Genomic DNA, 21,674 nt, shown 5'->3' on the forward strand with positions numbered 1-21,674 from the left:
AGCTTCTAGAATTTTAATGTGTCGTTACCAGGGTCAACTTAGTGGAAAGGAGAGAACTGACTCCTACAAGTTGTCCTCTGATCTTGCCAACATATGATCCCCTCCCGACGTAATTAAAGAAAAAAAAAAAGAAAAAAGAGACTCCTCTAATGTATTTAAAGAGAGATGAAGCGTTTGGGTTTTGGAATCTACAAGAATATTCCAACGTAGGTATGGAAATAGCTTTACAAAAGCGCATTCATTCCCCCCTCCCCCCGCCCCCGGTCATTACCAAATGCACTTGTGAGAAATGGCTAAAGATAGAGTGTATATGGGGGAGGGGAGCAGTTAAGTAACAATGTGCCCAGATTTAAAGCAGGTGAAGACTTTTGTGGTCTGTTAAAATTCAACTTTTGAGCTGACCCATAATTGATGCACTGGAAAGTAATCTCACTGGCTGGATTTTGGGGCCTGGGAACCGTACAAGAAAAGTGGCCCATGACAACACCGCGTGGTTCCTCCGTCCACACCAACGCACGACTTGCTCTCTCTCTGGGCCGCCGGGAGGCTCCAGCGCGGCCGCGTGGTAGAGATGGCTGCTCGGCTTGGAGGGGATGTCACAGGACCGCAGAGCCTCTCACTTCTGTAAGACTACCACAGCGCCACATTTTAGGACATGGGGGTGTCAACGTCATCACCTCGCGACCACCAAGAACCAATTACAAGAGGGTTCCCCGAGAAACTCAACGGCAAGCAGAGTGACCTGGTCCCCAGCTGCTGCCTGAGTCTCCTAGTGTGAGGGACAAAGCGCTGCCTGGCCTGGGAGGCTATACCAATCAACTGGCTGCGCGCAATGGAGGGTGTGGCCCAGTTTGTTGTGTGTTCCAGAATTGGACCCTACTCATATACAAATGAGAATTGTCCTGTAGCATTCTTTATCGGCTGGTGATTTCTTGTTGATTTGAAGAGGTTCTTTGGCGTCTGCCTTGTTATCTTACCAGTCCCTTGGCACAAGGATATGTATGGGTCAGATCTGTAGTTCTGAAATCCAGATGATCTGAAGAAAGGTTAAGGCAATGGTTTACTGAGGGGAAATGAAATGAGGTCAATAGAGTCAAGCAGGAGTCTGAACCAAAGTTCAGGGAGCACAAATGAAAGTGGTGATCAGGATTTAATCCAGACTTTAGTTACTTTTGTGTAGAAGAAACTTTGTGATAGAATTGATGTTATAAAAGACTTACTAATAGATTTTCAAAGAAGACATTAAGTCACACAAGTGGAATTTAGTGAAAGGAGCTACCTAGAAACACCACCAAAGATTAGTAGTATACTAACCAGGCCTGTTAGAAGAAACAATTAGGACGCTAGCATGCAAATGTATATTCACAACAATTGGCTAGCCACTAGCTCCGTTGCTGAAGACATTCCTCTAACAGGCAGTGCAAGGTGGGGGCAGGGAGCCAGTGTAAGGTTACAACCATCCTTAAGTCCAGGTCTGCCTTTAAAACCCCTGGGTAACAACCATTCAACCCCCTCCCAATGCCCCCAAGCAAACAAGCAAACCAAAAAAGCCGTACTACAACAAAACTGGTGTGCTTAGAATACTTCTGACAAAATGTTATATCTTTGCTGTGTAAATCTACCATTTGCCTGAGCAGCCCTTCAGTATCCTTTGTTTAAATTGTTCAAAGTGTAACCTGGAGCCAGGACCCAAAAGGGACTTAAGAATGAAAGCATATGTAAAATGCCTAAGGTAAGCTAATAAAACCTTCCTTTGCTTTGGGCCTTAGCACCAGTTGGCCAGACACTTTAGTAAAGAGCTTTCCCTTCATTAATCTCTAAGTGTGCAGACTGATTTCTCACAGGGAAGTCATGTTTCTATAACAACTTTGTGGGCCTAAGGACTCAGTGTTTTCTAGCAAAAGTACATTAAGATACAAATCCACTAAGAGTTTGTGAAGAGTAAAGCTTGTGGGCTGTGAGGTACTCGACAATTAGGATGTCCATACTATTGGGTAATAGCTTCAAATCCTGGAAAACTGAGCTGGGCAATACTGAGTAATAGTCCCTGGCCATAAAACAATTGCTTGATTCCTTGCAGATTTTCAGCTCTACCTGCAGAAACAATACACCTGGGCACCAAAAGACCCACCCAGATTCAAGTTAAAACACACACACACACACACACACACACACAGGAGTGGGGGTAGGGAAGGAGAGAGGAGGGTGAGCTGGAGAACACACATTTCCTGGTAGCTACCCACTGATGTGTGTAGACTTATATCTAAGTGTTGCAGCTCTGAGGTGAAAGACTTGCCCCACAGAAATGTTACAGCTCTGCTGGGAAAAGTGAGAGTGTAACAGTTCTGTTCTTCTCTGCTTTAGGGGAAAGTGTTACACAGCTTGCTGCACAGCAAACCTCACATAACTAACCTCACAAAGATTTTACTGGGAGGGAAGACTCCAGAAGGCTGCCTCTGCTCCAGGAAGAAGCAACAGCAGTGAGCTGAACCATAGACAGAGCTTAACCAGGATTTCTTAGGGGAGGAGATTATCAGAGCAGAGATTTCCAGGGTCAGGATTACTGGGTTTCAAGTCCTGAGTTTAGGGGGCTCAACAATTGGTGGGTTTTCCTGCTCAGGGATTTGTGGCTTTTTTTATTTTACACCCCTTTTCTGCACTGGGCCCATGGATCAGGATGGGAAGACTATCCAGGCCTCAAGCAGCTTTGGCTGAGGTGACTGGCTATCTCCCAGAAACCAGTAGGCGGAGGCTGAAGAGGAGATGTGGTTGCCACAGCAATTCCTGAGGTGATGCCCCGCTTGGGGACTACAATATATACCTGTCCACCAGCCCCTCTAAATGCACTCAACTTTCATCCCATAGAAATGTTGGGGCCCCTTGCTGGTCCAATAAAGCCGTCTCAGCCTGTTGAACTGGAATTAAATGCTTCTCTGTCTCATTTTCCTTACACATAGAATTACCTTTTGAATGTTTATTCACATAAACATTTCCCATAGTACCGTGCTATTACTTAAAGATTAAGCGGTTCACAGCTCAGGGTTGGTTCATCAGTATAACGAAGCCTGCTCCACTCATGGAGGTTGCCTTGTGGTTGGCTCCTTAACACATCTTGTAAGAATTACATTATTCCAAATCACACAAAATGGTTTTACTTATGTTCCAAACTGGGTTGTAAGTCAAGATTTCATTCTTCTGTGTAGCAAAGCAGTTATGGCTTACACACACACACACACACACACACACACAGACACAGACACACACACACACAGACACACACACACATTAAAATACATTTCAAGTTATATTCTCAATATATATTGAAGTCATACATAGTTTAAAGTAGCGTCACCTTGAAATTGAAGTGAACTTGTATTTCATGTAATTGGCTTAACATCGCCTCTTTGCAGCAGGAGCTAGTTAAAAATAAGAGCAAGACATTTGCAAAGTTAAAGGAGTTATCAATCTCGTATTTCTAGTTGAAATAGCCGGCTTCCACAGCCTAGAGAAAGACAGGGTCTGTATGCAGACAGAAGCCAGCTTTCTAGAGGATTACGAACATACCAAAGGGAGGAGAAAGCATTATTTTGATAAATGCTCAAGGGAATGACCAGAGACCTTCTATTCTCAGCAAGAAGAGGTCTAGCTGGCTGGTGGCAGTAGGAGGGCGACTTGGTAAAGCTTTAGCAGTAGGTGGAAGTATAATCAACATTTACCAGGAACTGGAAGTGTCAGAGCAGGATTTTCAAATGAACAGGCTTTAATTAAGATCAACAGTGGGATTTAGAGCGGAAGGATTCAATACGAAGCAGCGCCAGCCTTCCCGTCCCACCTTGGCCGTGCCCTAAGCCAAGACTTGGCCAAACGCAGCACCCGGGAGTGCTCGAAAATTCAGCTTCCAGCAACCTGAAGACCAAAACTCCGCTAAATAAACCTGTCCCCAACCATTGCTGTCTTCTGCGCAGGCGCGGCCTTGGATAGCCACGGGTGGTAAATCCGGGATCTGCTAGCTCTTCTCCCTGCCCAAACTCACGTAGGATCACGTAACTCAACGGCCGGAACCGCCTTTGCAGCTGGAGGTGCGCGCGCAGCACCTTCCTAGCCTTTTGGGGCGGGGCCCACTAGGGGGCGGGGCGCGCTTGTGGCGACCAATCCGCGGACCCTGCGGTCCGCTGTTCCTGCGGGCCTGAGCCAGGGTACGGGTCCCGCGGAGGCACTGACTGAGAGGTGAGCGTGCTGCCGACTGGGTCGTCTTCTAGGCTGTCCTCTGGCCTCTGTCCCTTGGAGCGGCGGGCTGTGGGAATATAGGCACAGGGCGGGGGTCGGGGGACGGCGGCTAGATTGGCCGAAAGGGTCCAGGCAGGCTGGACCCTTTGGCTCTGGAGGCCGGAGGGAAGGGCTGGACCTTGGCCTCAAGAAGTTCATTCTCCCTGAGGTTTTGGAAGACCATCAGTGGTCCGGAACTCCGGGTGGCCAAGGTGGGAACAGAGGTGGTGCAGTTAGAGAGGCCACAGATACCAGCCTTTATTCCCTGCCTGAGAGCCAGGATCTCTGTAGGGTGGGCAGGCTGCAGAGAGCAGCGTTTCCTGGAGGCCTGGCCTGGGAGTCCCGACCCCGGGACTTCTCGGCGACCTTGGTGAAGAGGCTAGGCCCACCCAGAGGTGGCCAAATGCCAGTGAGTTACAGTAGAACACAGCTGTCACCAGACCTCAAATAGCCGCTCCCTATGACTGGTGTCTGCCCCCATGGGAGGTAAACGGGGTAATCTGCTCAGGGCCTTCTTGGTTAATAGTGAGGTTGCTGCCAGATCTCCTGGAAGAACTTCGAGTTCCCCTGAGGGACCAGGGCGAGGTGCAGGAAATCAGGCTGGTCGTATGAGCATCAGGCTGAAAGGGGTCCGCAGCCTTAGTCCTTAAGCAGGGACCAGGGATTCTGAAGAGTATTGGCTCATGAGTACTGCCTCTTGTCGTTCTCATATCACTATTTCCTTTATTTAAGCTTCGTTGGTAGGTAGGCAGTGTTTCCTGTTGAGTCCCCTTTAGTTGACATGACATTCCACAGGTGCCGAGTTTACAATCGCACTCCCTAGGAGTCTTTTCTGTGTTTGAGACTGGAGATTGTGGGTATCGGTCTGTTGAATGAAATGGAGGCAATTGCAGGTCCTGGTAGACACATGGAATCCCAGGTGGTGTCTAGGATCTGGTGAAGGAGATCCAGGAGTGCTCTGGAGGGTGGAGACTTGGAAACCCACGTGAACCTGGAAAGGGAAGTTAGATTCAGGGACAGACTCTTCTCAGAGTCCACAGATCAGAAGACAGGAAGTTGGGGTAGCATTTTGGAGTCCAGGACAGGAACCTGGGGGATATGGCAACTGCAGGGGGAGCATCTTTCATTTGGTGAAGCTGGGATTGAGGGGAGTGTTGACAAACTATAGTTGAACCAAGACAGGGCCACGAGGCTCAGGGTCAAGATGCCCATTAGCCAGTTAACCAATTATCTCACTGGCTTGTCAACTGTGAGATGTCCTTTACAGGTGTGTAGGAAGCCCACCATACACCTGCAAATGTCAGGCAAGTTGGAAGTGTTTGCTATGTTGTTCTCCAAAAAGATGGCTGGGTCTTCCAAGAGGAAGAAGTAAATGTTTAGAGAAGCTTCTAACTTGCTCAAGGTAATACAGTTTGTAAAAGCTCTGGAACTTGAATTATTTCAGGTGAGCGTCTCAATTTACCAGGTGTTTAAGGACATTGCAAATGAGAATGGGTTTTGAGCTATTTTTCTAGGAAGTATTCACTATTTTCGGTGGTAAAAGAAATTATCAAACAACTATTTCTTGCTCAAAACAAAGAGATGCAAATTTTCCTATATTTTTGGAATATGTCTTTGAGTAGACTAGAAAACAACCTTGATAAGCAAATTACTGCCTTAATGAGTTTCATTTGTGCTTATCACTGGAGGAGGCTTGCCAGTATTGTTTTCATGAGAATATTTCTCATGAAAGCCTTTCTGGAACTTTACCAACTGCTAAAAAGTGAAGTGTAATTAGACTCCGTGTTCTATATGTGTGTTTTTAAAGATTTCATTTTGTTTTTAATAATATGTATATATCTTTGGGTATGTGCAAGTGAGTGTAGGTATCTGAGAAGTCAGATCCTCTAGAACTGGAGTTAGAGGCAGTTGCGAGTCATCCAGTGTGGGTGCTGGGAATTAAACTTGGATTTTCTGCAAGAACAGCATGTGCTCTTCTTAATTGCTGAGCAATCTCTCCTACCGTGCCTTTGTGTTTTGGTTGTTGTTTTGAGATAGGGTCTCACATAGTTCAGGCTGGCCTCAAAGTTGCTGAGATTGGTTTTGAACTCCTGTCTTCCTGTCTCTACCTTCTAAATGTTGGGATTGTACCGGCAAGGTTGGTTATAGATGCATACCACCATACCCAGCTGTGACTTGCAATGAGAAAAGTTATTTACTTTTTGTTACTATTTATGTTCTCAAGAACTCTCATAATTGTAAGCCCTTTAGGAATGCTTCATGTGTGAGCTAATTGATTCTTGTTTTTGTTTTTAAAGCTGTCTTTAGAAGGAAAATGGAAAGTGGTACAGTTTTGCTGGAATCTAAGTCTTCACCATTGAACCTTCTGCATGAGATGCATGAGCTCCGCCTTCTGGGCCACCTGTGTGATGTCACTGTTATCGTAGATTATCAGGGTGTCCGTGAAGACTTCATGGCCCATAAAGCAGTGCTGGCAGCCACCAGCAAGTTTTTTAAGGAGGTGTTCCTGAACGAGAAGCGTGCAGACGGTACCAGGACTAATGTTTACTTGAGTGAAGTTCAAGTTGTTGACTTTGCTTCATTTTTGGAGTTTGTCTATACTGCCAGAGTGCGGGTGAAAGAAGACCGCGTGCAGCAGATGCTAGAAGTGGCTGAGAAGCTAAAGTGTTTGGACCTGTCTGAAACATGCTTGCAGCTGAAGAAGCAAATGCTGGAGTCTGTCCTTTTGGAATTGCAGAATTTCTCTGAGTCTCAGGAGGTGGAGGCCAGCAGTGGCCCCCAGGTGAGTGTGACTCCCAGCTCCAAAGCAAGTGTACCAGCAGGAGAGGATGCTCACTCCAATGGCCTTGTAGATTCCTCTGACTACCCAATAGAGAGATTGGGCAATGGCCTTTCACCAGAAACGCCATCTAAGAAGTGCAAGGAGAAACTGGACAAGAAGAAAGATGTGGCTAAGCCTCCCTTCCCTAAGATCAGAAGAGCGAGTGGGAGACTGGCTGGAAAAAAGGTGTTTGTGGAAATCCCTAAAAAGAAATATACAAGAAGGCTCCGAGAACAGCAGAAAAGTGCTGAGGAAGCCGCAAAGAATGACAAGTGTCCTCAGGACCAAAGCCCAGACAATGAGAGAGTGGAGGCCGAGCCAGCTTCCAAAAGTGAGGCTTGCCCTGCTAGTGTGGAACGAGAGGAAAGTTTGCAGAAAGTGGAGGGAGAGAAGGAAGAGGAGGAAGGGAAGGATGGGGAGGAGAAGAAGAAGAGTAACTTTCAGTGCACAGTCTGTGACAAGGCCTTCCTGTATGAGAAGAGTTTCCTGAAACATATCAAGTACCACCATGGAGTGGCCACCGAAGTGGTGTACCGATGTGATACCTGTGGCCAGACCTTTGCCAACCGCTGCAACCTGAAGAGCCACCAGCGCCATGTGCACAGCAGCGAGCGCCACTTCCCATGCGAAATGTGTGCAAAGAAGTTCAAACGCAAGAAAGATGTGAAACGGCATGTGCTGCAGGTGCATGAGGGTGGTGGCGAGCGGCACCGCTGTGGCCAGTGTGGCAAAGGCCTGAGCTCCAAGACTGCTCTGCGGCTTCATGAGCGCACACACACCGGCGACAAGCCCTATGGCTGTACCAAGTGTGATGCCAAGTTCTCACAACCTTCAGCGCTTAAGACCCACCTGAGGTGCGGCTATCTGGGAATGATGCTATGTGGAGCAGGGCTGGCCTGCATGCAGGGATGTGGGTTCCCAAGTGCTAACATGCACTGGGCAGTTGGAGATGGCATTAGGACTTGAACCAACATATCTGTTTCTATAGAGCTTCATTTCCCCACCGGTGCCATCTAGGACCTGGGAAATAGGGGCAACTCTTAATCTTAATCCTCTTTGGAGGTGGAAGTAAGGGAAATGGCTCTTCAACTTCTGGGAGGACCTTTGACCCCTCCTCCCATGTATAGAGGCCAGGGCACAGCAGAGGCATCCAGAATTCTGGGTGCTGTGTGCCTGGCCTCATGGTGGTCTGAGGTCTCAAGACACTCTGTACTTGAGCAAAAGCTGGGCTTTTCTTTACTCAGCTCTGTTGAAGTTTTATGAAATGATATATAGTGCTGTAGGATACTTCTCTAGTAGTCTTTCCGTTTTCAGGGCTTGGAAAGTGCCTTCAGGGTTTGGAAAGTGCCATTCAATGGTTGATCTAAGGATCAGACAACACTTTCTAACCTTTTAAAAAAGATGTATTTATTTTTAGTTTATGTATATGGTATTTTGCCTGAATATATGTATATGTACCATGTAAGTGCCTGGTGCCCTAAGATGTTAGAAGACAAATGTCAAATACTCAGGAACTGAAGTAACCAATGGTTGTGAGCCTCATGTGGGTGCTGAGAACCAAAGGCTGCAGAAGCAGCAAGTGCTCTCAACTACTGAGCCATCTCTTTAGCCTCTGAATGATGTTTTGTAATTGTTTGCAGACTGTACCTGGAAAATGAGTTTTGTTTTGTCTTGTTTTTTGAGACAGGGTTTCGCTATAGTTTTGGCTTTTCTGGAACTCACTCTGTAGACCAGAGACTGTCTTTGAACTTATAGATATCTGCCTGTCTCCCCTTGAGTGCGAGGATTAAAGGCATGGCCACTGCTACATGGCTTGAATAGTGAGTTCTTTTTTTTTTTTTTTGCCCCCGGAGCTGGGGACCGAACCCAGGGCCTTGCACTTGCTAGGCAAGTGCTCTACCACTGAGCTAAATCCCCAACCCCTTTTTCTTTTTTTTAAGATTTATTTATTATCTGTAAGTACACTATAACTGTCTTCAGGCACACCAGAAAAGGACATCAGATCTCATTACCAATGGTTGTGAGTCACCATGTGGTTGCTGGGATTTGAACTCAGGACCTCTGGAAGAGCAATCAGAGTTCTTAACCACTGAGCTATCTCTCCAGCTCTGGATAGTGAGTTCTTACATTTAAATTTCCTCATAGTTTTTTCTTTGTCATTGTTTTAGAGCAGGGGTTCTCAACCTGTGAGTTGTAACTCCTTTGAGGTTGAAGGACCCTTTCATAGGGGTCATATATCAGATATCCTGCTTATCAGATATTTACATTATGATTCAGAACAGTAGTAAAAGTATAATTTTGAAGTGCAACAAAAATATTATGGTTGGGGGTCACCACACCATGAGGCGATGTTTTAAAGGGTTGCAGCATTAGGAAGGTTAAGAACCACTGTTTTAAACAGTGTCTCACTTTGTAGTCCTTTGTTGGTCTGGAACTTGGCAGTATAGTTTGTGCTTGCTTTGAATTTTCAGAGATGGGCCTGCCTCTGCCTCCTAACTGCCACATCAAAGGCATGTACCACATTGTAGTTCTTAGTATGTATATTCTCATTCCAGACAAGCAGTTGAATTTTCTACTGTACCTTTGCCCTCTAAGACTGTGGGGGCGAGAGCCTGGTGGTTGTCATCTTTCAGTTTGCCTGCATTCAAAGTGCTTGTGTAGGAAGCACTCAGTAGATCACAGCTGATTGCTACATCATGCTGGTTGTGAAACTGAAATACTCCTGTGTGGTTCTCAGTAATTTAAGAGAGATTTTTCTCTCTAGATTGACTGGTCATGTTAGGAAATGACAGTAAAAATATTTGGTCACATGGTACTTCATCAACAGTAATTCTTAAGGTTATTTCAAATGAGGAAGCCTTTCAAATATTAAGTGATACTCTTTAATATTAAACTATGTGAGGGCAGTCTCAGCCTTCCAGTGCCTCACAGCATAAGTAAGGCCCAGGAGAGATGTAGGAGCTCTCAGTGGGAAGTTCCACTCTGGTATGTGCAACTAAGCAGAGATACCAATCCTCAGGTCTTGCGCAGAAGTTCAGTTCTGAACTTGCTCTATAGATCAGGCTGGCCTCTATATTAGAGATTTCATGTCTGCCTCTGTCTCCCAAGTGCTGGGATTAAAGGCATGTGCCACCATCTGTGAATTCCCGATCTGTTCCATTAGTCATTTTTCTCAGCACTCTTGGAGAAAATGGTTTTTGCATAATACAGAGGAATTTGGAAATTGTATTGCAAAGTGACCTTTGAAATCTACCCTGAGTTATCATCTGAATGTTGTACTTTCAGAGTTCATACAGGGGAAAGACCTTTTGTCTGTGATGAATGTGGTGCAAGATTCACTCAGAACCACATGCTGATTTATCATAAAAGGTGCCACACAGGTAAATACCCACACTCTTGTGATTGACTGTCTTTCCTAGCTATAGAAGAAAACTGCAGTTGCTTAATTAGTTGGCATCCACCACAGCTAGGCTTCAGCTTTTCCATCTTGTAAGAGAGGATTACAGATATGGCTGCTGCCTGCAGTGCTGCTGTAGTGGCCATGGTCTGTGCCACTAGGCACTAAAATGGAGGATACTGGTCTTAGATATCTAAGAAGTATTTAACAGTTGTAACCCTAAGTCCATTTCCAGGAGTCTGTGCTAAATGATTATCTGACATCTGAGAAAAGTTGTGTGATGAGCTATCTTCTTGCTATGTTTAATAGCAGAATTAGGAGTGACATAATGGGCCAAGCACAAGGAAGTGTGTCCATAGGCTGGAAATCCATGCCCCAGCTCAAGATACGGCTCTTCAGAAGGACTCTGGAATTGCGTGGGCACATCTGTGCTTTTATGAACAATTATGAATGGTCACAGTGCCAACTGTTAAAAACGTGGACAGAAATCAGGAGCAAATACTTACCGGATAATATTTAGATATGACATTATCTTTGTTTCTAAACATCTTTGTGATAGTTTACCATGAGAGGGAAAGTTTAAGTTGTTTTTATTCCGGTTCAGCATTGCACTCCTGTGGTTGAAAATTGTGATGTAAACTATGCAGGGCAAAGAGCCTAGTCTATCATCTTGTATTCTATTCCCTCACCCAGCTCTTTCTTTGCTTACACTTTTACCTCTGAGCACTCGACACAGGCCTCAGGTTTAAGCTCAGTCCAGACAAAGGTGAATCATTTGTTACTGGAATGCAGAACTCCACTGGAAGCTGTCGGGGAGGCCATGTCACACCATAGATTTAGAGTTGGTGTACGATTATTAATGTATTAAAACTTTATGAAGGCCAGTGTTTGTAAAGCCCCCGGCACACCAGTTGATGGTATGAGAACTTAAAACAACAAAAACTGAGGTGTTGAAATTGCCATGTGGTCTAGTCAGGTTGACTGCTGTCGCTAGCCTAGAAGCTAGTGTGAACTCCCTCTCGTTTTAACAGAGGGACTTTTAGTCTCTTAAAGAGCAACAGAAATACTTGTTTGGAAATAATCCAACAGACACCCAAAGTTGTAAAGTTTTCTTATTTGCAGTAACTAGATTTCTTAATCTTAGCTGGCTGAACAGTAACCATTGATTCTTGTCCAGTGGAATGCTGTTTGGATTTTTGGATTTCCCACGGTATTCACACTTTTAGCAAGTAGCAAGAGAAGTATGTTTGATGTTTGATTAGAAAGTGTTAGCTGCTGTGTGCCAAAGTATAAACAGAAGACTCGCTTTTCCTCATCTGGTTGTTTTTAATGCTTCTATTGTTGGTATTTTTGTCTCATCCTTCTCTGTAGGTGAAAGGCCTTTTATGTGTGAGACATGTGGTAAGAGTTTTGCTTCTAAGGAGTACTTAAAACATCATAATAGAATCCACACTGGATCTAAACCCTTTAAATGTGAAGTGTGTTTGCGGACCTTTGCCCAGCGGAATTCCCTTTACCAGCATATTAAAGTCCACACAGGTATGGTGGCGTAGTACCAGAGGAGAGTTCAGTCTGGCAGGGAAAAGAGTTCACAAGCGTTAGATTTATTAGAAAGGCACTTGGAGAAGGCTGCTTTGGTGTTACTGTGGCCATAATCACGTCAAAGGGAGGGCTGATAGTAGCTCAGAGTTTTTTAGGGTTCATTTTCTCAGGGTAGGGAAAGCATGGTTGGATTCATGGTAACAGGAGCTTAGGGAGGTTCCTCATGTTAGCTAAACCAGAGAAGGCTAGCAGGAAGCAGGGCGGTATGATCTTAACCTCCTTCCAGGCCATCAGGAAGTAGCGATCCCACAGCCTTCAAAATAGTGAGCAGCTTGAGCATTAAGAATGTGACTCTGTGAGGCACATTTCAAATTCATTTCTTCTTCAGAAGCTTTAGGATAAAAAACTGGCCAATTTACAGTAGTATTTTAAACCTTTTGTGGATCCTATTTTTTATGTTTTCCTTTACGAGATAAAGATTTTCCTACATCCAGTACAACCTTTAATTCCTGATTCTCCTCTTTACCCCTCAAGTGCTACCTGTCTTCCCACATTTATTTGTTTGTTTGTTTATTTATCTGGCTTCCTTCTTGCCTTTCTCTTTTTCTTTTTCTTTCTTTCCTTGATACAGGGTTTGTGTAGTCCTGTCAAACTTATTCTGTAGACCAGGCTGACCTTGAACTCAGAGACCCACCTGCCCCTGCTGCCAAGGAACTGGAACTAAAGGCTTATACCACTACTGCCAGGCTAATTACATATATTTTAATTAATTAAGTTTATTTTGTGTGTGTATATGTATGGATGACATAAGTGCCCTGATATATGTGGAGGTCAGAGGACAAATGATGGGAGTTGGTTCTTTCCTTTTCCCATGTGGGTCCTGGAGATTAAATTCAGATCCGCAGGTTTGCTGGCCGGTGCCTTTACTTACTGGGCTGCCTTGTAGGCCCAGTTTCTGGTTCTGATAAAGTGAAAGTGAGAACACTTTAGTATGTAAACGGGGGGCAGTGTTTGCAGCATGGGGTTTATTGAACGGGCACATAGCTTCCTGTGGCCTGACAGCTGGAGTATGATCCACATCTTTCAGATACTACACAGGGTTAAAGAATGTTACTGTGCATATGTGCACACGCATGCTCTTTGTTATTGGGGCAGACCACTACAATGGAGATGAAGTTTGTATTTCACCGATACCATGGCAGCTGCACACATAGAACTGAGACAGTTGGTACAGTTGTAGGCTCTTGCAGTTACAGTGTAGTTACCTGACTCCTCTGCCAGGTAGTGCTTGAGTCGTTGTGATGTAACTTTCCCCTATGGGGAGTGCTCAGACTATCCTGGGTGTGCAGATGTGTATCCAGAGTTAAACGTGGACTGAAGATGCCACTGAGTAGTTTCCTTCCCTTTCTTTCTTCAGGAGAGCGGCCTTATTGTTGTGACCAGTGTGGGAAGCAGTTCACCCAGGTAAATGCTCTCCAGCGCCATCATCGCATCCACACTGGTGAGAAGCCGTACATGTGCAATGCGTGTGGACGGACTTTTACTGACAAGTCTACTCTCCGGAGGCACACCTCGGTAAGTGAGGGGGTGGCCTGTTCGAAAACAAAGCCATTATGGTCTGTAGGTTGCTAACCCCAAATACCTGTCATTATTTCAGCCTACGGGGTCAGCAGTGGTAGCAGGTTTCCTCCTTGGGTGTCCTGCAGTGACATCTAGCCAATAAGGTGAAGGACCCCTATGGCCTAGCCTATGTTAACACCTCCAGGCAGTGGCTGCTGAACAAGGCAGATATTTGGCAATTAGTACACAGATTTAAAAGTCAGAGATCTTTTGTTTCATTTTTTAATGTTTGCTTTTTTGATTGATAAATAGTCCAGCTGTTTTTGAGGTTGACCTTGAACTTATGACCTCCCATTTCTGCCTCCCATGTGCTAGTTTAGATTATGTTTTTGGGGTTTTTGTTGTTGTTGTTTTTAATGGTTGTGTGCCACAGTGCCTGGCCCTGTTGTTTTAAAAGATGCACATGTTATTGATAAATATGTGAGTCACACATGCAGTGACTCTTGCTTTGTTTTGTTTTTAGATACATGATAAGAATACGCCGTGGAAGTCTTTCCTTGTCATTGTAGATGGCTCACCCAAGAATGATGAAGGGCAGAAGACAGAACAACCTGATGAGGAATATGCATCACCCAAACTTTCAGATAGATTACTATCTTTTGGTGAAAATAGCCATTTTAACAACTTATTGGAAGTCCAAGGCAATGTGCCTGCTGTGCAGGAGAACAGTTCTACAGACACTGCTTGCAAAGCCGTGGTGTCTCAGGATGCTCTGCTTACCACTTCCATCAGTGCACTTGGTGAGCTGACTCCACAGACAGTCTCCATGCCTGCACACCTTCCCTCACTGACCAATATGGAGTGAGAACTTGAAGTTGTGTGCCAAGTAGTCTGTGTAATTGCTGTATTCCAGGTGATGCCAGGGGCTGAGGAAGAAGTCTGTGCAAAGATGTAGGCAAGACTGGCTTGCAGATTTCCCCAAACTTCCATGACCTTGCACGTCTGTATCACACTTGAAGCTTTCCTGTTAACATTCTGATCTGCATGATCTCGGTTCCATTTCATCAGCAAACATGGCAGTTAGCGTAGCTCACTTAACCCTGGTGTAGCTGTACACGTCAATCACACTAATGCTTGATTCTCTTGATGTCTAAACCACTGCTTGTCTTAATCAGAGTACACAGCATTGACCCAACTCGGGAAAGTGCTGTTCGTGATCTCCTGGTCTCGCTCGCCCTGCCTTATACGTCCATGTGTGTTTACGTCACTCTGGTCCCTTTAGGGCATTTTTCTACAAAGTTAAAGTAGAACTGGGGCCACTTATTTTCATCTGTTTCTTCCTGAGATAAAAGCAAATGAGATTTATTCTGGGGCCCCTAGATGGGATTGAAGAAGTAGATGATTCCATTTGTTTCTCTCCAAACCCCTTTTTGTAGGCACAGAAAGATGAATGGCAAGTGGGGCATGCTCAGTGTAGTGCCTCAGCACGTGTGCAGTGCAGGTAAGGAGTCTGTCATAACATTCCACCTGGATGAGCTGTGCAGCTCCAGTCCCTAAGTCAGATTAGGTCAAAGCTGTCCTACCAAAGAATCTAGTAAACAGTTGTCACTCTTCAGAAGTGTGGGAAATGCAGAGCTAGGCGTCTAGCTAGGCACATTTTCACAAGCAGCAGGAAGAGTGAGCCTGGCAAATCTTGAGTACTTTTGCCAGGCTTTTATTTATAAAGTCCAGAGCCCCCCAAATACCCATCTCTACAGTGGAACATGACACAGACTAGTAACTGCTACAAATCCACCTCTAGGAGCACGCAGGAATCTAGAGCAGTGGTTCTCAATGACCCTTTCCCAGAGGTGGCCCTAAACCATCAGACAACCCGAGATACTTAGTTATGATTCATAACAGTAGCAAAACTAGTTATGAAGTAGCAACAGAAATAACTATGGTTGGGAGTCACCACAACATGAACAAAGGGTTGCAGCATTAGGAAAGTTGAGAACCCTTGATCTAGAGGGAACCAGAAGCCTTGGCATGCTCACTTCTATGCCTTAACCAGTGGATCATAAAAACCAGGAATATTGTTTCAAATGTTCCTTTGGCTTTCTCATGCTGAATTAATAATTGTTCAACAAATTTCATATGAAAAAATGCATTTTATGGCACTTGCTATTCCTGATGTATGGTTGCAGGGCCTTGGGTTTGTGGCCCCTGTGTCACCTGTGACCCTTAAACATTAATTTTAAGAGCGCCTTAAAGGGGGAATTCTTATGCTTTCTGGTTGCTTTTCCTCTGTTTTTAACTTACTAAATTTGCTATGAGAACACTCTGGTTTCTAGGGAAAGACACCTAATGTTCAGGGCGAAGACAGATCACACTATGATAGAAACTGAGAGTTCTTACCCAGTGCTTACTTTGTGGTAACACCCTAAGTAGTTGGTGAGGCCAGCCAAAGGTGTTCCAGGTGCTGGTAATATTTTCCACTTGCTCTTGAAAGTTCAGGGCTGAATTATTTCACATTCAGTTATGACCTGGCAATCTAGTTGTGTTTACAGACAAAAACAGACAAGATTAGTAACTGGCACATGACCATTTTATCTGGTGAGAGCAAACCTGCCCAGCTGATGTACTGTGTTATGGGATAAAGTCATCTTGATGAGAAGGAATTTAAACAATAGATTATTTTGTTACCTACTGGAAGAACTGTCTTGAATTTGTTTCTTTAGAAATTCTAAATAAAATTGTTTAATGTGTTAACAAATGTCTGCTTTGTAAAAGTCCTAAATTTATTTACACTATAGACAAGAGTAGAATCTATAGAAATAGATTTTTAATCTAATTTGTTTAATAGCATGAACATTAAAACTTCAAGTCAGGGTCTGTAAACTTCTGTTTTATACAGTCACCACAAATGATGGACTTACATTCTTGAGATCCACTGGGGCACACAGAGGAGAATGGCCTCTGCTCAGCAGTGGTCAGCGTTGATCTGGGGAGTATACAGCATAAGGGCTCTCTGCCCTTCTGTAATGCAAGGTCACAGCAGGCGTCAGTGAACACTTTGCAGTACAGGAAGGTGATCTTTAAGGACATAAGCCCTGGAGTTAATACCACTTTGTGGTGTCTCCCACATTTCTAATCCAACCACAGTTTTATGCTGTGAGAAAGCAAGATACCTTTAGTGAGTTTGTCCCAAATGTGCTCTCAGCATTTTACTCTCAGAGCATCTATAAGGGCTACTGAAGAGGCAACCCGGGGCCATTCCAACCATTTCATGGCACAACATAATACAAACACTGTAGGGCTCTAGCCTTTGGTTTTATCAAGGTTTTCTGTAGCAGTTTAAAAAGTAGGCCAGGAATTAGAACCTTTAGATTTTTGCTGTTGGTAATTACCTAATCAGAAGTGTAGATTATAATTTAATTTTCTACAGATTTTAATGTGTATGGGAATTTTCACTGCATGTTTCTATGGCTGTGTATGACATGCATGCTTGGTGCCCAAGGAGACATCAGATCTCCTGGAACTGGAGTTATAGTTGTGGGCCACTATGTGAATGCTAGGAATTCAACCAGGGTCCTCCAGAAGAGGAGCCCGTCCTCTTGATCACCAAGCCTTATCCCCAGTCTTGTTAAATGTTACACCCCTGTAACTTCTAAACCTCCGCCAGCAGCACCGGCAGGTGAGTATGGCACAAAGTCCCTAGCAGTAGTAGTGCTGTAAGCTTCAGGGGAACAACTAGTTCTGACCTGAGTCAGTTTCGCTAGTAAAAACCAGTCAAAATGTTACTGATAACTTCCACTTTATTTACTGTACAGGTTCACATAAAACAAACGTTCTTTTAGCTTAGGTAGATTTATTGTTACACGATTTGTTTTTATAATGTACCCACTTGCCTGAGAGCAACTTAGGACTTTACAGGGCCTGCTTATGGCCACACAGCTCACACTGCAGCAGGCAGGTCACGGGCATGCTGTGCTGCCAGATTCTTCACAGTCACAAAGGTTTGTATTTGGACATTTTAAGTGCACAATACCAGAGGGAACAATAAATGCACAAGGGCTGGTGCATGTACTTTGGTTATAGTGACACCATCACACATGGTTACAACTGTGCAAAAATACTGTATTATGTCATTAAAAAAAAGGAATTCACACAACCTATAAAAATGTTGCCACAAAAGGAAAGCTTTTCAGTAAGAAATATTGACTGCCATAACTATGAACTATCTCCAGATGCACTCAAGTATGAGAACAACTGATCATTGTGCTTTGCTCATAATATTCTAGAGACCATGAAAGCCTAAAGTCTAGGCTCTGCCCTGTGTCTGCAGGATGTCTAAAGGCAGTAAGCGTGCATACTACTGTCTGGACTTTTTCCTCACTTTTATCTTCTGCCAGGTATATGTGTGTGTAGACACACACGTTTTTTTTAAAGGTGGTCTTGCTACTATGTGGCTTAGCCTAGTCCAGAAATCATGCTCCTCGTGCCTCAGCCTCCCAAGTTCTGGGACAACATAGATCCAAGCTCAGACTGATCTCAGCCTTTCTTTCCTTTTTTTTTTTTTTTTTTTTTTTTCTTCTTCTTCTTGTGGTTGGTTGGTTTGTTTGTTTTTTGAGATGGAGTCTCACATTGTAACCAAGGGCTGGCCTGGAATTAACTAGGTAGCCCAGGCTGGCCTCAAACTCAGGAGGATTTAACTTAGTATGGCTTACTAATTAGGATGTTAGTAGTTGGCGCCCAGCGATTGAGTTACAGGTTAATTCTAAACTAAGTTTGTGTGGTGTTTTCCTTCATGAGACAACTCAACTGAGTTCAAGAGAAAGGTCTTGGAATTTGGATGTGTGGGGCTGGCATGGTACCAACCTGCACGGGAACTTAGCTAGTCGGGTGGAAACATTTTGAGAACAAAGGGTTAGAGGTCTACCGAGAGAACACCTTGCTGGTGCCATATGGCCCACCCGTGTAGGAAGCTAAATCCTTTTTTATTATTCTCTGCTACACTTAATACCTAGATACCACAGAATTACAAGTGTTCATGATGCCTGCCCCAGCATTTAACTTCAGTAAAAGCAAATAAGTGACTTTTAAAGAAACAACAAAGTAATACAAACAGTACTTTAACAACCCAACACTTCTTCATGGAGATGTGTTAGGCAACCTTGATGAAAGGTAAAACAGTGTCCTGTAAGATACCACATGGCTCTCACTTTAAATAGTCACATCAGGAAACTGAACTAGGGAGGCAGAGCACAGAGGCTCTCAGTGTTTAGATGCTCTTCTGCTGAACTGATTAGAGCCATTTCCACACCTTATTTCCAAGGCTGCCTGTGGCCAGTTGTGAATAAAGCAATAACTCACTTTTCTATACACTATAGTTTTTTCTTAAGTGTATGCATGTTTTGTCTGCATGTATGTGTGTGTACCACATACATGCCTGGTGCCAGTGGAGGAAAAGAAGATGGTGGATCCCTTAGGACGGGAGTTATAGACAGGTGTGAACCCACACATGAGTGCTGGGACTTTAACCCTGGGTCCTCTGGAAGAGCAAATGAGGCATCTCTCTAGCCCCAATAACTCACTTTTTGTCTTTAGAGATTCTAAAGGAGCCATGAAGTATCAATTAGGTTCCATTGCAAATTTTACCTTTGGTACAGTCAGCTATCATTCAGAAACCCCCTAAAGACACTGAAGGAGAAAGGAATCCTCATTAGATTCTAGGGCACATTTCCCCCCTTTTCAGACATGCAGAGGCCTCGAAGCTTCTTGCACTTACACCCTATTACCACCATGACGGTCTGACAGACACCTAACACCTGTCCTCATGGGGCCAGTTTCAGCTTCATCTGCTACTTTTCTTTTTAAAAATAATAAAAAGATCATTTTACACATGAGTGTTTTGCTTGCGTATATGTGTAGATTTCATTTACCTGTATGTTTATCTGTATGCACATGCATATGGAGGGCAAGTGCACTGGAACTCCTGGGGGAACTGGAGTGTAGGTTTGAGCCACCCAACATGGGTGCTGGAAATCAAGCGTGGGTTCTCTGGAAGAGTAACCATCTCTCCAGCCTCCTCTTGCTACTTGCTATTACTTCTGACTTTCTCATCAGTCCTCAAACTCCTCACTCAGCCTTGGGCCTGGGCAGAGGTACTACTCTAAGATCCTCCAACTCTAGACTAGGGCCAGCCAAAGATGAAAACACCATTCTGGTGCCATTTTTACCTGCTTATCAGGAGTTTCACTGTCACATGATAGCAGTACATTAGGACAACGGATAACAAAATATGTCTAAAACACATGCTCTTCAAGCACAAATCACCCCAGCATAAAAATAGCACAGGAGACTCAAGAAACAAGGCCATGTCTACAGTTATATCAGCATATAAAGTAGCAGGGAGTGTTAAAATCTGAAAAAACACAGCATACATCTTAGGTAAAGCAAGTAGGACATTAGAGCTAATACACACTAATGAAATCCCTCCTTCAGTTAAGAGATAAACCACAGACCCTCAAACATAGGTGAAGTTCTTATCTAACCAGGTATAACATAGATTCTTATGCCACACTGGTAGCATTTTACCACCATGTCCAACAAATGGACACTTCACTACATGTATTCAGCTGGAATCTTCTGTCTAGCTCTGCTCAAGCTTGACATGACTGTGGCCCAGAACACTATGTGGAGGAGTATATCAATGTGTGAATAAAGGAGATGCCAGCTAAAGATGGTTTAAGGCAAATATGAAGGGATTTCCATTACAAATAAAAGTGGAAACTGTCTAGAGAAGGGGAAAATTCCATCTTGTAGGTTTTGTGTGCGCATGTGCATGTAAAAACAAAAACAATGAAATCTACCTTGACATCCTCCACCACAGCAAACGACCTCAGGACCTGCCAGCAAGTTCCTTCCCCGAATGATGCAAGTGATGTCAACAGATCCCAGATGTTTTCAGTGTTTGCCATGCACATGTGAGCATATGGAGCAAAACAAGAAACAAATTCATCACTAGCACCTTCAAGATAGCTATAAAAGAAAGCCAAACGGTTTCTATTAAATACAAACCTACTTCTAATAACCACCCTAAACTAAGCCACTTGTATAAAGGTTGCATCCAGATACCAGTGCATAGGGTCTTTGCAAAGCATCTATAAAACTGGGTTGAAGACCAGAGTTCAAGAAAAAAGAAAACACAAAACGTGGCAACATTAACCGTGGGCCCTGAAAATATCAAAAGAACAAGAAAAAGATTTGGCAGTACTTCTCAGAAAACTAGGAGGACTCGGATAAGCATGATATACTTTGGTTGTCATAACCACAAACTGAATAGAAGCCTCCAACTCTCACATTACACAGATGTGGTGAGCTAAAACAATACATAAACTGTGTGGCTGGCTTATTTACAACAAAATTAAGTCATTAAATGAGCATCTCAGAAAGACAGCTCTGCCCAAAGACAAAATAAAAAGGAAGGAGCTGCATGCCACAAAGATGCCAGCGCTTCACTTGAGGTCTCCATCTCCTTCTCCATCCCCTTGAATGGACTTCTTGATACGAAGCAACATGGTAGTCAGCCACTGATCCAAACGTGATATTGAGTCAAACTCCTTCACCTGGTTTAAGAAACCAAGAACAGGAATTACACCCGACAAACAATGAAAACACAAGAACATAGTGGCCTAAGCTGTTTGAAGATGTTACTGTAATAGCACACCCACTCTGACTGGAAGTTACTCATTCTAATTTATCAGTTCTGTCACTAAAAACGGTTTTTCTTTTCCTTTATCTCATAAGCCTGTGCTTTTAACTTTTCTCTATATGTGAACATATGTATGGCAGAAATCCCAAAAAGCTATTATGAATGGAAAAGTGAGTTCTATGTGACAGAGGACAAGTGGGTATGGCAAAAGAATCAGGAAGGTATAATCAAACTACTATTTACCACCCACGGGAAAAATATAATCAAATAGTTAGGGAATGGGGAAGAGAAATCCCTTGATGGACTTCAGCACATGCAAAGAAAGACAATGGAATTTGTGGAAGCAGTTTTGAGGATAAAAGAACTGTCACTCCTTTTCACTGTCAATTTAG

The 21,674-nt window shown here is 44.0% G+C and overlaps 2 protein-coding genes and 1 long non-coding RNA gene across 9 annotated transcripts in view; 1 reads left to right on the forward strand and 2 right to left on the reverse strand.

Moving 5' to 3' along the window:
- Window positions 1-4,001, reverse strand: Sert1 (Sertoli cell protein 1). Its single transcript, NR_130708.1, is given in 3 exon segments — window positions 1-1,036; window positions 3,353-3,416; window positions 3,717-4,001. It is a non-coding gene; the product is annotated as a Sertoli cell protein 1 (long non-coding RNA).
- A 173-nt stretch (window positions 4,002-4,174) lies between these two features.
- Window positions 4,175-16,341, forward strand: Gzf1 (GDNF-inducible zinc finger protein 1). 6 transcript variants are annotated; one of them, XM_087652254.1, is made up of 7 exons: window positions 4,175-4,752; window positions 5,534-5,710; window positions 6,564-7,941; window positions 10,373-10,467; window positions 11,856-12,023; window positions 13,444-13,601; window positions 14,110-16,341. In XM_087652254.1, the coding sequence occupies exons 3-7, from the start codon at window positions 6,581-6,583 to the stop codon at window positions 14,449-14,451; spliced, it is 2,124 nt and encodes a 707-aa protein (XP_087508380.1). In that variant the 5' UTR covers window positions 4,175-4,752; window positions 5,534-5,710; window positions 6,564-6,580; the 3' UTR covers window positions 14,452-16,341.
- A 1,024-nt stretch (window positions 16,342-17,365) lies between these two features.
- The window catches only part of Napb (NSF attachment protein beta), a 47,031-nt gene continuing 42,722 nt past the window's right edge, over window positions 17,366-21,674 (reverse strand). For both annotated transcript variants that reach the window (XM_087653909.1, NM_001191966.2), the window contains 1 exon segment: window positions 17,366-21,196. In XM_087653909.1, the coding sequence (XP_087510035.1) occupies window positions 21,086-21,196 (111 nt within the window). In that variant the 3' untranslated portion in view covers window positions 17,366-21,085.

The sequence above is a fragment of the Rattus norvegicus genome, chromosome 3, assembly GCF_021556685.1.
Source record: "Rattus norvegicus strain SHRSP/BbbUtx chromosome 3, alternate assembly SHRSP_T2T, whole genome shotgun sequence".
Taxonomy (NCBI): Eukaryota; Metazoa; Chordata; class Mammalia; order Rodentia; family Muridae; genus Rattus; species Rattus norvegicus.

Bases quoted from the DNA above. Each gene is read 5' to 3' on its own strand.
- Gzf1 (XM_087652254.1), top strand. From the start codon at position 6,581: ATGGAAAGTGGTACAGTTTTGCTGGAATCTAAGTCTTCACCATTGAAC. The intron at 7,942-10,372 runs GTGCGGCTATCT...TTGTACTTTCAG, and splicing joins GCGCTTAAGACCCACCTGAG to AGTTCATACAGGGGAAAGAC. The intron at 13,602-14,109 runs GTAAGTGAGGGG...TTTTGTTTTTAG, and splicing joins CTCTCCGGAGGCACACCTCG to ATACATGATAAGAATACGCC.